General features: G+C 37.7%; 1 protein-coding gene across 5 annotated transcripts in view; it reads left to right on the forward strand.

The window, feature by feature from the left end:
* The window catches only part of ulk4 (unc-51 like kinase 4), a 121,733-nt gene that overhangs the window by 54,092 nt on the left and 52,400 nt on the right, over positions 1-15,241 (forward strand). For all 5 annotated transcript variants that reach the window (XM_022673657.2, XM_022673654.2, XM_022673656.2 and 2 more), the window contains exons 24-30: positions 253-374; positions 3,612-3,668; positions 3,827-3,878; positions 4,083-4,177; positions 8,705-8,756; positions 9,206-9,374; positions 10,524-10,616. In XM_022673657.2, coding sequence (XP_022529378.2) covers positions 253-374; positions 3,612-3,668; positions 3,827-3,878; positions 4,083-4,177; positions 8,705-8,756; positions 9,206-9,374; positions 10,524-10,616 — 640 coding nt within the window. The remainder of the gene's footprint in view (positions 1-252; positions 375-3,611; positions 3,669-3,826; positions 3,879-4,082; positions 4,178-8,704; positions 8,757-9,205; positions 9,375-10,523; positions 10,617-15,241) is intronic.

The raw sequence follows: 15,241 nt of genomic DNA on the forward strand, positions 1-15,241 counted from the left end.
AATTACCTTTCTGATTGAATCTGGGCACGGAGAGGGCCCACATATCGACCTGTGCCTGCAAATTTATTTGTAAATGAGTGCTTCTGTCCCCTGAACTGTTCATGTCCTTCCACAGCGAAGTTGAGTCCTGACCCACACATCTGTGAAGCTTGTGACTTTTAAAAGAATGTGTTTTTAATTGTTTTTTTTGTCCTGATACTTTATTATCAATCTTTCTCTCATTCTCTCTCATACACTCTGTGCATTCTGTAGATGACATCCTCTCAGCATTAGGAAACATTGTGGGAAGGAAGCATCCCTCTACTGCCCAGACTCGCCAGCTCAAACAAAGTCTCCCTATGATGGCAGTGGTGCTGCAATTGCTTACTTCACAGGTGGGCGTTTATTAGTGCGTTATTTTGTGGGGTATATGTATCCTCAACTTGGATGATAAGAAATACATCTACAAGAGGGCAGTTCAGAGTCAAAAGTTTCTGACAAGAAATATTGCGGCGATGAGGAAGTAAATTAAATTAAGTTAATTAAAGTACTATATAATAATGAAGGCAGTGGATTTAAACCTAATTTACAACAAAACCATGTAAAATTTTAATCAACCATTTAAAATGTAAGCAAATACAGTACAACAAGAAAAATTGACTGTTGGCTTGTGTTTGGCTCAAATGATATTTTGTTTTGAAAGACCCTGTTTTTAAACATTTATCCATGATGGTTAAATATCATGCAATAAAACACATTTCACTTCGACTCAAAAGCCCCAAGGCTAGGTGTTTTTTTTTTTTTTACCGTAATCAACACAGAGTATGGTCAGAAGTCACCTATAACTGTACTGAATGTTGAGCATAAACAAACCTTAAGGAGAATCCAAAAACAGGATGGCATAGCCCCATTCATCCACACTATCGTTTAATAGTTTGAATGGCTTGTTGGTCTATTGGACATGAACAGGTGAAAGTGTGTTCAAATACAGTAATTTCTGCAGCCAACATTTTCATTAGTCAGTGAGTAGGTGTGATTTGTGTGTGGGTGTGCTGCTCCCATGCATATGTTCCTCAACAAAGGGCAGTCTTTTTCGTAAATACTGCATAAAACAGCTTGATAGATGAACATAAAAAAAGATGAGAAAATTTCACATTCTCATCTGCAGAGGCAATAAAAGAGAGATCTTTAATATCCGGCTCTTTTCATTGCCTGTAATCATGGAGTGTGGTGTCAAGGAGAGACGTGTGAGCATGTCAAGAGTGAAATGATGCATTAAAGGTTAAACTTTCCTCAAATTGCTCTATCCCAGCAGCCACACACACAGACCCACACAGATTATTGTCAGTTACCCAATGGTGCGAAATTGGATTTAGTGTTGACACACTCAGTCGTGCTGAAATTAATATGAAGGGATCTTTTCCTCACCCTCTGAGATGTTTGTCGCTAAGCTGAGTCGATGAGACCTAGCTGCTGATTAAATACCTCTCTCCATTAGGCTATGATTTGCCATGGAGACTCAACCTCCATCAGCAGTGCCAAATTGAGTGGTCTCATTTTAGGGGTAATAGCTTGTCGCCCTGATGGTTCCACTGCCAGTGGCTCATTTGAGAAGGTTACGTTAAGACGTCCACTAGTAAAGGGGAGCTGTAGCGGGTAACAGTAGTTGGCTCTTTAAGTTTTCTCTCTGTGTATGAAGTGTTGACATGTGAGCACACATGTGACCTGTGTGCATTGGGCCTGAATTAATGTGTGTATGCATGTGTTGATTGACTGATATTAAAGAATTTGCTGGAGGGCATGGCTGCTGGTGCCAACAGGAGTTGGTGCAGCTCTTTATCTCAAAGGCTTTGCTGGCCTCATATGCCCTGAAGCTGAGCTTGAAGCTTCTGTGAAAGGAGATGTGTTTCAAAAACGTGTGTGCGCTCGTGTTTTGGGGGAGGTGAATAACATTAGTACATCATACAGGTATAGTAATATATTGTGATTGAAACAAATTATTTTTTTTTATCATGTATCCGACAGTATGTGGTTTTATAAGAAAACATTATGGAAGCTGAAATAGCATAGTATTAATAATGTACACAAATTAATAAATTATTACAAGTATATTTTTTCTTTTCCACTGTTGCCTAGATTTGGTGGCACCTGGATGATGTTCTGTTTGTGTGTGTGTCTCATTATTGTTATTTTGTGATCTCAGTATCTAAGATAAGACTAAGATACTGACATGACGGCCCATGGATTATAAGTTGCCATTGCCATCATCACTCCCAGTGGGATGTTGGTGGATACAGGCTTCTGTTAGCTGATTTATCAGAGCGGGGGATACAGGCATGTGCTTGTCCTTGCTCTCCTGCTGTCTGAAGCTTTGTAAGTAAAGTGAGTGGTTGGGTTAATTGTCTGAGCTAAATTATGGATAAAAACTGATTCATAAAAAAAATAAATAAATAAATAAAAAGCACGAAAAAACTGGTCTAATATGATAAGCTGTAGAAAACTGTGGTTAATATGAAAGCAAATCATTAGTTATATAGATGTTCAGTATCATTATAAGAACTGAATCAGAATAAAAAACTGGTGTTGAGTCTATGTGGGTTAAACAGTTAAATGCGCAGCTATGGAGTATCTATCTGCTTTAAAAGTATGAACTCAAGCATCCAGAGCAAGACAGCATCGAAGTTGCTAGCAAAGAGGGTGTAGAGGTAATTCTGGGAAGCACCAAAGCAGAACAGCTGAACAATGACATAGTAATAAAAGGATGGGATAGAAAAAAAGATAGAAAGAATCAACAGCAAGTAGCTTGGGAAGATATCATTTGTACATCCTTTTTTAAGCTCTATGAGTGTCTGTGTGTGTGTGTGTGTGTGTGTGTTCAGTGTGATTGTGTGTGTGTGTGTGCCGGTGTGTGCATTTCTATCCATACATTCATGTCAAGAGCCCTCAGTCCGGTCTTATCTGTCTCTCATCATCTTTGTGGCCTGTTGTAGTGTTGACAGCACACACTCGGCGCATTCATCAGTCACTGAGGTCACACCTCAGGTCAGCTGCACTGTGACTTGCGCAGCACAAAGCTTCAATCTCTCACTGACGAGCTTGACCTCTTACTCCCCTCAGTGGCCATGACCGTTCCCGCTCTATCATGCCACTGAAAGTACACGCTCGAGTTGCTTATCTCTGCCTCTCGGAGCAGGCCTCCAGCTCTGACACACTCCACCCATCCCTCACCAGAGGCTTCTGGTGCGCACACAGCTGGAAAGCTGTGAAAAAAAGCCTGCTGACTGTTAGCTGACAGCACCATGAGACTTAATTAAGACCATTCTTGACTCCTTATGACTGTTAGACAAGTGTTTGGTGCACCAAGTGAGCAGATGTAGGCAGGGCCAAAGAATGAGGATAAGTAGAATGTTCACTGCTTTTTAATCGGTTGGCTCTATAAGAAGCTAATGTAGCAGACTGGGTCTTAAGGAAAATAATGGATTCTAAATTTGTTACAACTGATTTTTTCTGTATGTTGTAATAGTAAAACATGCTCCATCATTGCTGCACCTGGATGAAAATTCTATAACAGTTAGTAATAGAGAGTCATTTAAAGTGGCCCACTGTCTAATCTCATTTGATTGGTTTGGCAGATCTTCAGGCCTCAGGTGGTGAATGAGGAGTTTCTCATTAAATTTGGAGCACTGCTGGTGAGTGCCTCTATCACTTCAGTTCAAATAATCTTGTTGAAATAGACGCTTTAAAGAGATGTCATCTCAATGTTCTTACTTGCTCTCATGTAACGTAGTTTTAGAGAGAGTGCTGATTGTCACACTTAAACGTTTCTCTTGCTTCTACGTTTGTGAAGAACCACATCACATCCGTTGACTCTAATGAGACTAGCTTGGGAAGTGCTGTAGGTAAGTTCATTTTTCTCTAATATACACTATTATGTAAGTATAACAGTGTAAATTGTCATCAGTTATTCCTGAAAGTTGTCACATTTGTAAGAAGTTTTGAAATCTGTAAATGTAGTAAACAGCATTCACTTGTTTTAAACAAATAAATCTGAAAATTGTATTCAGAACGTGACCCAACTAAAACTTGCCTTTCCTCCTAAATAGGGCAGGCAGCATCTGAGGAACTGATCAGGAACACGCTGTCTGCTGTGGAGGCCATCTCTCAGCACCCGTCCCTTTTGAGCACCAATCACTGCACTGTGAGTACTTACCTTAATTTTCATCACCAGCAGCAGACCAAACCATTAGTACATATTATTAAATTATTGATTTTGTCAAGTATTACACACTGGGGGAAAAGTAGACAGAATTGTTTAAAACTGTTTATTTCAGTAGTATATTGAACTGTTAAAACTCTATACCATAAAAATAAATATAAAGAAACATTAATACATTTAAAGCTGATATTTCATGTTATATATGTGTTATAAAGGTGCATCAAAGTTTTTTTTTTTTTTTATTATGTCATAAAGGAATTATCACTTTATTTTTCATAAAAAACGTGTTTGCAATAGAGATGTTTGAGTGTAAAGTAAAACTTTTAAAACTGTTTAAAAGTTCTATACATTTAAACATCTCTACCAAAATAGGTGTTCTTTATGGAACCTGTTTTTCAATTGCATTGTTTTTAAGAACTGTTTGAAGTGCATTTATGTTGTGTAGTTAAACATAAATTCACATGGATTTGGATAGTAAGTGTAAATGATGAGCTGCCTTGAGGAGAGAGGATTGGTAATGCTAAAGCCAGCATACACATAAACTGTAAGCTTTTGTAATTTGCATATACTTTATAGATAAAGCTTTTTAAAGCAAATAATGGGTACCAATACATATATTAGACATTTAAAAATTGGTGGAACACTCACTAGGATAGTATATTTCATTTTTTTTATAACCCTGTATTTGCAGTATAATATGCTGCCACGTCTTACTCAAATTCTGTTTTTAGTTCCTGTCATTGTATGTCCTTCATATGTGTCTTTATCCTTAACTTACTTTTCTACCAAGGATTTAACATTGTGCTGTATAGCATTTTTTACACATTGAACCATATGTTACTTATGCATGAAGCAAAGTAATCCCTACTTGTATAAATCCACTGTACTGTCATGTTCTATGAGCACTGTGGAGAGCATTTCATCATCATTTTTATATGTAAGCTCAAGCTTACACTGAGCAGCACCTTCATTTTCGGTGTAGCTATGATCCACAGGGAAGGCAGAAAAAAACACCTCTTTTTCTTGTTTGAATATGTTGTCTATATGCTGCATAATGGACTGCTTGGTGCTGCCGGAGTGCAGTCAGTGTAGCCTTTCAGAAGTGAATGTATGCTTTATTGATCTGCTTACAGGAGAAACTGGTTATTTTGCAGACTGACTATGCTTAGTCTTGGGGCAGAACAGCATTGTCTGCATATCAAGGTACAAATAGGAATAGTTGCTGGTTCATCACTGGGCTTCCTCCCCACTGCATAGTATGCTTTCTTTTAGTATCAAATAAACAAAATATGATGGGTAAATGTAATAAAAATATAATAAAAAAATATTACCATTTATGCTAAGATGAAGCCACAAATGAGACTGGTTTCTGAGACAGGTTTAAAATCTAGTCCTGGACTTGAATGTAGATTTTTGTGTGGAAAGGATATTTCAGTCGTCTGATGATGTTTTCACACTTAAGAGTCTGGAACTGAGACCAAGCTAAGGTTATGTCTTTGTTGCATTGTGTACATTTAATCTGATTGGCATGGTTTTACGCTGCAAATTGGTAAGCACACTAAAGAACTTTTTTCTACATGCTTTCATCATCACCTGTGTTCATGGGCTGCATCTCTCCATACCTTACGTTGGTTGGTTTGCAAAAGGGTGTGCGTTAGACGTTCCCATGTTGTAAATTCGACAAGTTGCTTTTACAGTTGGTGTATTAGTATTAAACATAATTAGTTGTGCCTATGCTGCTGCGTGATGCAGAAATCTTATTTCGGCACAACACTAGTTCTTTTTCCTCCTGTATTGTTTAGTGGATAACGATAGCCATTTCCAACTTCCTGTAAATGGTCAAAGCCCAAACTCTTTAGAAAATTGCTTTCATGCTATATATTAACCTGACCATGGTTCTTGATCCGAATCAAGAATTCCTCTTTTAGTCTGTCCAAATATTGGTCCTTTGGTCTGGAACATGATTTGCGGCATCTACTATTTTAGGTGAGACCAAATTGTATAGTTTAGATGAAACAAGGTAGGTGTGAAAGCATTAGGTTTGGGAATCCAGGGGCATCTCACAATACCACATTATCACAATATGTTGTCCACAATAACAGTATCATCACACTACTGTGATTACTGTGATACTCAATATATCGCAAGATAATTTTCTACAATACTTCTAGGCATTTGTGTTACTGAAGAGGACAAAATACTCCTAAATATGAAAATGTCAGTTACACAAAATTTGATAACCAATGTTCTTTTTACTCTATTATTTGATTATCGACACCACATGGAATAACTAAGCAGTAACTAGTCAAATTGGGGGGTGGGTCTTAGGGAATTTAGAGCTTCTGTGTTTCAATATAAAATTGACATTCATCCCATGTATCAATATGTATAGCAAACGAAAATGCTACAATATATTGCAATATTGATATGTTGTCTTATTCCTAGAAAGCCCTATTAGTATCAAACATGCACTTAAGTAGTAGTTACAAATTGTGGTGCCCATTACTAACTGATTACAAAATAGGGAGTCTAGAGTCATCGTAATATTCCTGATGAGCAGTCTTTTAGATTTAGCACCAGGACAAAGCAGCAAATTGAATCATTTGGAGGCCTAGGTGAGCACAGTAAGAGGCAATGACCACATCCAGGCAGACAGCACATCTTCACGGCTGGGAGAGCCCAAACTGAGGCCAAGCTTTCACACTGCCCGGTGTCATTATTCTCACTAACTCTCAGCAACAGGAAATCACTGGCCACACTGCAAGGCCAGCAGTGTGTGCGTGTGTCTGAGTGTATATTCGTTTGTGTGTCTGTCTGCGGCTTTTTTTTTTTAATGAGTATTGACGTGCTTTGGGTAGAAGCAATGCATCAGGAAGCTTTGAGAGGAGGCAGCCCTCTGATTCTCTGTAATAGGAGAAGGCACCTTAATTACAGTTCGCCAGAAGTCATTAGATCCTATTCCCTATTGTCATGCTGGCTCTCCCTGAATGGGTGCACACATACTCCTGCACAAAGAAGGGTGTCTGATTTGGAAGGCAGTAAAGACACTGATGTGTATGAAGGTTATAGATAAACTCTTAATTCTGTATATTTATCAAGGTTTAATAAAACGTCATACAAGAACTTTTTACCTCTGTTTTTGCCTTATCATATAATTTATTTTAATAATTTAATAGAAATTTAGATTAGAAGCACAATATACAATCCTAAATAAAAAAAAAAACACATAACGTACATTATATACATTATATGCAAATAAAAAAATAATTATTTATGCTTTGACAGTGTTTTATCTTGTGATGTGAAGTTTTTAGATCCATTTTTGAATTTCAGGTGTACCACACATTTGCAAAGAGGTAAAGCTTTACAATTCAAACAACAACAAAGTGTTTCAAGCACTATTTTTCCCCCATTCATTCTTGAAACATGTTAAGGTGTGCAACAATTCATGGTTGTTGCGGTCACATTTTTCATTTAAATTCTTTTCACACATTCTTTAATCGGGACAAATCAGGACTGCTGGCAATCCAGCCCAATACATACACTCGTCTTCTGCAGCCATGCTTTTGTAACATGTGGTTTTGCATTGCCTTGTTGAAAAGTGCATGGACGTCCCTGTAAACAGTGTCGTCTTGAAGGCGCAGTACATGCTGCTCTAAGATCTCAGTATACTTTTCTGCACTAATGCTGCAATCATGTAAGTGGACTTGTTGCTGATTTGGTTTCAGTTCTGCAAAATAAAGTTGTTTTTTTCATCATTATTAGCCCTGTCCCAACTGTTTTTTAGAACGTATTGCAAACCTGGAATACAGGAATGAATGTATATTAACAATATATTGAGTAGACGAATGTGAAATATCTTGAGTTCAAACTGTCCACAGTCAAATATGTATAGAACTACTTAAAATTACAGTATCCAAAAATCGTTACAGTTGCCAGAAGTTGTAGCCAAAGTCACACTCTCAATACACATGACGGGCACCTTTGCGTACTGAGAGACATGCTTCAGGTTCAGTGTATGTATGTTTGAATAACGTAACATAAGCGACAGACAATAGGTGTAAAAACATAAAAAGATAACCTTTGTAATGTATTTTCCTTGCATTCGTCTCACTTTTGAGTCTCAGAATGAAATCCTTTGTTGGAAAGATGCCCGTAGCTATCCACATTAAGCCACCTGTATGCAACATTTGTTTCTATGGAGATGATTCTACTTGGTAATAATCATAAAACCCAATTGTAATTTTCAAAAGAGCTGGCGTAAGACCTTTTGTTGTAATGGACTCTCCATGATCAAAGTGGCAGAGCTGACATCACATTTCCATGCAAATTGGAGCTCTCCTGAGTTCTCTCACTTTCGTGAGTGTGCGTCTGTCTGTGTGTGTGTGCATTTGCAAGCTTGTGTATGTGTGTGTGTTGGGTTGATGCCTGAGAATATGAATTCTGTTAGCCTATATAGATGAGCTTCTCTTGGTTTGTGAATAATGTGCTGCTTTTTCACTCTCCAAGGTTGTGGATACGATCCTGCCGCCGTTGGCATCTTTGGCATTCAGTAAGAATGGTGAGTTGCTTTGCTGCTAGCTTAGCAGACAGGCTGAAGGGTAACTCATAATGCATACAGGCCTGATTCTGCAGTGCTCTGTCTATACTTTGCCACAGAATAATTGACGTCATTTGCTTAAAATGAGTTTAAATTTGCACACATCTTCATGTCTTACTGTATGGACGCTGTAAGTGCATTATGTAAATCTTAGAGCACTGGGCCCATCTCTTCTGCTGATGTGCGAGTGTATAGACACATGCACATTATGCTTGTTACTAGTAGAGAAAGTGTGTTTTTGGATGCTGAATGTTGTTTGTTTACTTATCTGTAACATCTGCTTGCAAAAATGAACTTCTTCTCTCTCCTGTGTGTGTGTGTGTGTGTGTGTGTGTGTCTGTGCTTGTGTGTGTGTGTGTGTGTGTGTGTGTGTGTGTGTGTGTGTCTGTGTGTGTGTGTGTCTGTGCCAGTGGAATGGCGCGTTGTGAGTTTACGGGTACTGTCAGAGATAACCCTGCTGTTGCTGAGCCAGGAGGCAGTGGAGGAAGGAGAGAGAGAAAAACGACGAGCGTGGGATGGAAAGGGCAGCTCCTCAAACACACGCCTGCTGACTCTGATTACACAGGACCTCCTGCCACAGTGAGACACAACTCCTTCATCAATTTTATACATTAATAATAATAATTAAAATAATAATGATAATAAAAATGTTAGTTCTGGTACTATGATACCACTGTGCTAAGATAAGTTTTGATAACACTTCCTATGAATCCTGTATTACATTTAGAATGTGTTAAATGTTATACATAATGCGTTATAATATGATAGTCTTAGGCTTGTATTAAAACTCATAACTCCTAACAAAATACAAGCGTTTGATTTTATAAAGTGTAATTCCTTATAATATCTGTTCATAAGAACATTGTACACTCTAATATGAGGCATTATTAAAACTAATTTAGTGAAGAGATATACTTGTGTAGGTGTTATGTATGTTGCCAAATCAAATTTATATGTATAGCACTTTTTAAACTTTTTAAAGAAAGACTAAAACAACTGTTAGTTGTAAACATCAGCAACAGTTATTGATGGTATCACAATCTACTGTTCACAGAAGACCTCATTAACATAGTACGAAGACTTGACCAGAAGATGGAACCCACTAATTAACAAGAACAACAGGAAGGCCCTGCTGGAATTTGCCATGAATTACAGTGACAATTCTATGGCCTGATTATGGATTGACAAAGATTTATATTTACCAATGTGATGAAAACTCCTAGTTAGTTTCCAAATTCCAAACTATATAGAGCATGTTTTTAACTGCTGAAAGGGAGACTGGAGGGAGTAATACCGCAAAACAAACACTAACTGAATAAGGTGGCAGTAAATGCATCACAAAAGCACAATTTAAAGTTTAGTAAAATCAATAGGTCACTTGATACAGTTATTGCAAGCAAAGGATTTGCAACTTAATATTAAGTCTTTTTCACTTTAAGTTTATCTGTTCCAGTACTTTTTGCTCATAAGAAAAATGTGTGTTCAGACATTCTTATAAACTGTGTTTCAGGTCAGGGTGTAAATACCTGGAAATAAAAGCTGAAATGTTGATCTTGATGATTGATGTTTAGTTTTCTTAAAATGTTGAAGCTAGTTAATTAAATAAAGCACAGATTTAATTGAACATTATCTAACATAGCCACTCTCTCTAAAATCATTTATTTTTAAATAAGTGACGTTATTGTTGTTAGCATTTTTAAGTAAGCTAGTTGTTACTCTAATCTTCAGGTATGAGTCCTTACTTCTGGAACCAGATCCAGTTCCTGTTTATGCTCTCAAACTTCTGGGGTCCCTCACTGAACACAGCACACCTGTGAACAGGTAAACCTATATTATTAATAATGAATATTTAAAAAACCTGCTTTATCATATATAATAATGTTTGTTTTTTTGTTATCTGTGTTTATAGTTTAATAATATGATTATATTATATATGATAATATGATACCTCAAACACTGACCTCATTGACCTCAAACACTGTTGTCTGCTCTTTTAAAAAATAATCCGGTACTACTGCAATGTGTAGTCTTTGCCATATTTGTTGATCAGTAACACCACTGAGTAGCACATAACACACTTTATAGTTATAGAAATATATGCAAAAACACACATAAACACACAGACAAAAACACAATTAAATAAATAGTTAAAACCAGAGTTTATTTCACTTGTTTTAAATCCAGAGAACAGTTATCATTTTCATGGTAACCACAGAAGAATTAATGACTGTTAGTACTACAGTTTAAATTAAACTACATCAGTATATTGTTTACCCCAACCATAGGAACAGATTTATTATTTATACATTATAAAATGTATGCCAAGAAGTGTTTTTGTTGAGTTCAGAAGATGATTATGCAAGTGGTGTGACAGTGGCATGTTAGTGCAGGGGAAAATACAGCACTGCGTTTTGCTTTAGCTCTACAGAGATCACTGCTTTAATGATTAGGCATGGTGGAGTTTTTCACAGGTAATGGAAAGTTATCAAAACCCACCTACACACATGCTCTGATATTATGTTGAGAACATTATGTATTGAATATGTACTAAAATTGTTTTAGGGGAAGTTGTTCCACATTATCATTTATTAGAGACACTGAATGAGCTTCAGACTGGGGCATTTTTCATGTAGCTGAGCTTCCCTCCTTTCTCTGGATGTGGTTTTATTAGATTATCGATCCAGTAGTTTTGGAAGTAGGTCAGGCAGGAAGTGCAGTAATGTGCTGGCTTTATTGCAGCTGCACAAGACTACAGATAAAATGCATCTCGCTGCCGTTGCTTTGACAACAGATACCAAAGTGAAAGAGGAATAATATTAATAAATGAGAAATAGTTATTGTTGGAGCATTAAAGGTATTTTTCACAAATATGCACGTTGTTAGCATTTTGTTACATTGTCTGTGCCTATTTGTTTAATATTTATAATTATTGAATTATAAAATGTTGTTTGTTTGTTAGTGTTTATTTGCATAGTAGGGCCTTCCTTCTGCAGATGTTCTTGTACACACACACACACACACACGCACACACAGTCCCTCACTCACTCTGTCATGGTCTGTCTTATATTATTGTCATTGTTTGGCTTGACACACCACCCCCCCCACCTCCCCTTGCTTTTTTTTTTACCTCCTCTCTGTGAGCTGAAACAGTGATGGGCAGTTTCTATGTGGATGTGGGCATCGTGTGTGTGTGTATGTGTGTGTGTGTGTGTGTGTGTGTTTCCCTTATCTCCTCCTTATCCCCCTGCTGTTTCACTAATGGCTCCTCCCGGCCTCTCTACACATTGTCTTTCTTGGTGCTGATAGAGCACGCCGCACAGCTGAACTATTCAAATTGATGTCAGCAATCGGAGAACGTTCGTCTGTTGCCACCATCTACACCCCCTTCCCCCAACCCCAGCGCCTGTGAGGAGCTATTACGCTCACAATAGTGAAATTAAATTGGGTTTGCCACCGCTTGATAAAGTCCTAAAAAAGCGCAGACCTTCGCTTGATGGGTTCCGGGCAAAATGAGATTGCAAATTGGGGACATTAGCAGGTTCAACGCGCAAGCATCGTCTTTCCTTCATTATCGGTTCTGTTAGCAGTTCAAACTTTCCAATTATCGAGAACCTTTGGCCACTTTTGCCTTTATGCAAGATGTGGTGAATATGTTTCCTCTTAAGTAAGTGAAGCTGAACCACTGCTCTGAGTGTTAATGGCATTATGTTAGCATTGTGCATGGTATAGGCGTCACCTCTTATACTAGGTGGGAAGGGAAGTTTGCTAATGAAATGTTGAAATGTTTGTAGATAAGGCTGTCAGGGTGGTCTTTGGATGAAACAGCTAAATAATCAAACTTGCAAAACTGTTTCTTTGTAAACTTTTGAGTAAGTAAGACGCTGTTCACACCTGGTCACTTTATGCATCTTGTGTATCAGGATTGCATTTGGGTAGACCAGCCACATTTATACGCAAGTAAAAGTGCATTTCAAACAGATACAAATCTGTCACTCAAACATCTTCAGGTGGTGTTCTGAGACGCCCTTGAGCCACATCTATATTTCCTAAATATTTTTTTAAAACACTGCTTGTAGTACAATAAAGGTCCTTTTTTTAAAGAGTAAACATTTATCAAATGCAATAAAATGTAAAAAAAAATGCCACATCTGTAAGGAAGCGATTCCCTTTCGTTCTTCACTTTCTTCTTGCTCCCAAATGACCTGTGAAACATAGTGATGTTTTTTACAGCTGCATTTAGTGTCATTGCTGAGTTAATCGGTCTAGACTAGGGCTGCATGATCTGCAAAAACTGACATTGGGATGTTTGTTATGGTATTAGAAAGTACAAGAATGTGCACCCTATTTCACCACCTGTGGTAGATATGACATGAAAAATGAGGACAGTATAAATGTATACCTTTTTCAAGCAACATAATTTCACATAATATGATGTGATGAAATACTGGTTGCTGTGTAATGAGCAGATTTCCATATTCCATCGTACACAGAAATCACATTTTAGTCTGACTTACTAGAGACACAATTGACTAGCAAGTATTGATGCTGTGGTTAAAATCTGATCAGGATACTAGTCACATAAAGTGACCAGGAGTAAACAGGGTCTTTGTTTTGAACATTAAATAATGGAATTTTAAATGTTGTTGAATTCACTGTGAATTAAATTGTATTGTTGCTCAGTAAAAAAGGAGTATGTTTACAAGGCGAGTTTGCTGCTCTAATGGGTCAGCCACTGAGCCTCATGGGAGTGAGTGTGCCCCTCATGTAAAATGGCTAGATGGGTTTTTGGAGTTTCTTAAGGTGAAACAGACATAGCGGTTGTGTTCTGTGTGCCCATGTGCCACAGGGTGGTGGCTGTTCAAGTTGGTTTGTGGTCACAATATAAAAAGGGGGTTCACTCTTGTTTAGTCATGTAGCCTTTTTAGTGCTTTATAGAACCTTTTTTAAATGTGTTAGTTTATTGCTAAGACTATACCTTACCTGTTATGCTGCATAGTTAGTATAGTTGCATAGTTGTTATACCACGTTGCCTTCTTAGACAGTGTCCTGGGCACACTGCCCTGCAGTTCTGTTGAAGCCTCCTGCTGGAGTCTTATTGGACTGGACAAGGTGTGTGTGGGAGCAGACTGTGTCCACAGTGAGCAAGCTGAGGTGTCTCTAAATGTGTGTGTGACAGAGAGAATGAGAGTCTGTGGGATGATTGGGACTGAGGAGTTTCACTGTGTGGGTTTAGCATGGCAGCTCCACCTGCCAGCCACTGACAGCAATACACAGGCTCTCCGCTCTTGGGGTGAGTGGAAATGGACAATGCAGAAGTTAGTGGGTAGAAACAGGCAGAAATCCAAGGACATGGTGTGGGCTTGCTGATTGATTGGTTGATTGAATTGGTGGGTGGTATAGGTATTGAAATGTATCACGATACATTGATAAAAAAGTGGCAATTAGTCTTAGATTTATATGTAATTTATTTATTTTTTAGGTTCACCATATTATTGACTAATAATATTTAATAAAGAAAATTCTCAGTGCATGTTCCTAAGGCAGTATTTAGAGAGCACTAGTTCCAATAGGTTGGGTGTCCGAGAGAGCATGATGGGGCATGAAATATGATCTTGCCCTCCTTTGAAGTCGCCCTTCTAAGTTGGTAGCAGGAATGTGGCGAAGAAAGTTTAAATGGGCAGATGGGAACTGGATGTTATGGAATTGGTAGAATTCTGAGAGAAAAAAGCTTTGTACATGGTCACATTTACATATTCTATCTGTTTTTGTTTATCTGAATTGTAGCTAAATCAAATAATTAGATTGTAGTATTTTTTGTGACAATAGTACTGTTTATTACAGAAATTTCTGGGACAATTTATCGTCTAAACAAAAAATAATTATTGTGACCGGCCTAACATCAAGAATAACAATTGAAGACGAAGATTTATACTCTTAGTGGCTTTGTGCCAACAACATGTGACCTACACATATACCCTGTTTACACCTGGTCACATCTGATTCTGAATTGTATCCTGAGTAGATTTTAGTCACATGCATTTGCCCTTGGTAGTCAAATGTGTCTCTGGTTAGTCAGATTAAAATCAGACTGCTGTATGTACGGCAATTATGCAGTTACTTGAGGTGTTTTGTTTGTACTGGGAGGAGTTATTGGTTGTTTGATTGTGTTGGATTCATTTGCATTGCTAAAATACGGCGCTTAAATCCTGCTTATTGCACTTGAGTGTGTTTACGCTTGCGTTTTTTCTGACTTGTCCTTTTTCAGATATAATCCTGATTCTCAAGATGCACGATTGATAAACAAGATTAAATTATTTAAAACTAAATATGCTGTGCTCATAGTTCCAGTATAATAAGGAGATTGGTCACTGGAAGTTTCATTCTTTTTTCCCATAATGAATGAAGGAGAGATGAATGGTGTGTGTTGTTGAAATTCAGGTAATGTA

The sequence above is a fragment of the Astyanax mexicanus genome, chromosome 6 (genome assembly GCF_023375975.1).
Source record: "Astyanax mexicanus isolate ESR-SI-001 chromosome 6, AstMex3_surface, whole genome shotgun sequence".
Classification (NCBI taxonomy): Eukaryota; Metazoa; Chordata; class Actinopteri; order Characiformes; family Acestrorhamphidae; genus Astyanax; species Astyanax mexicanus.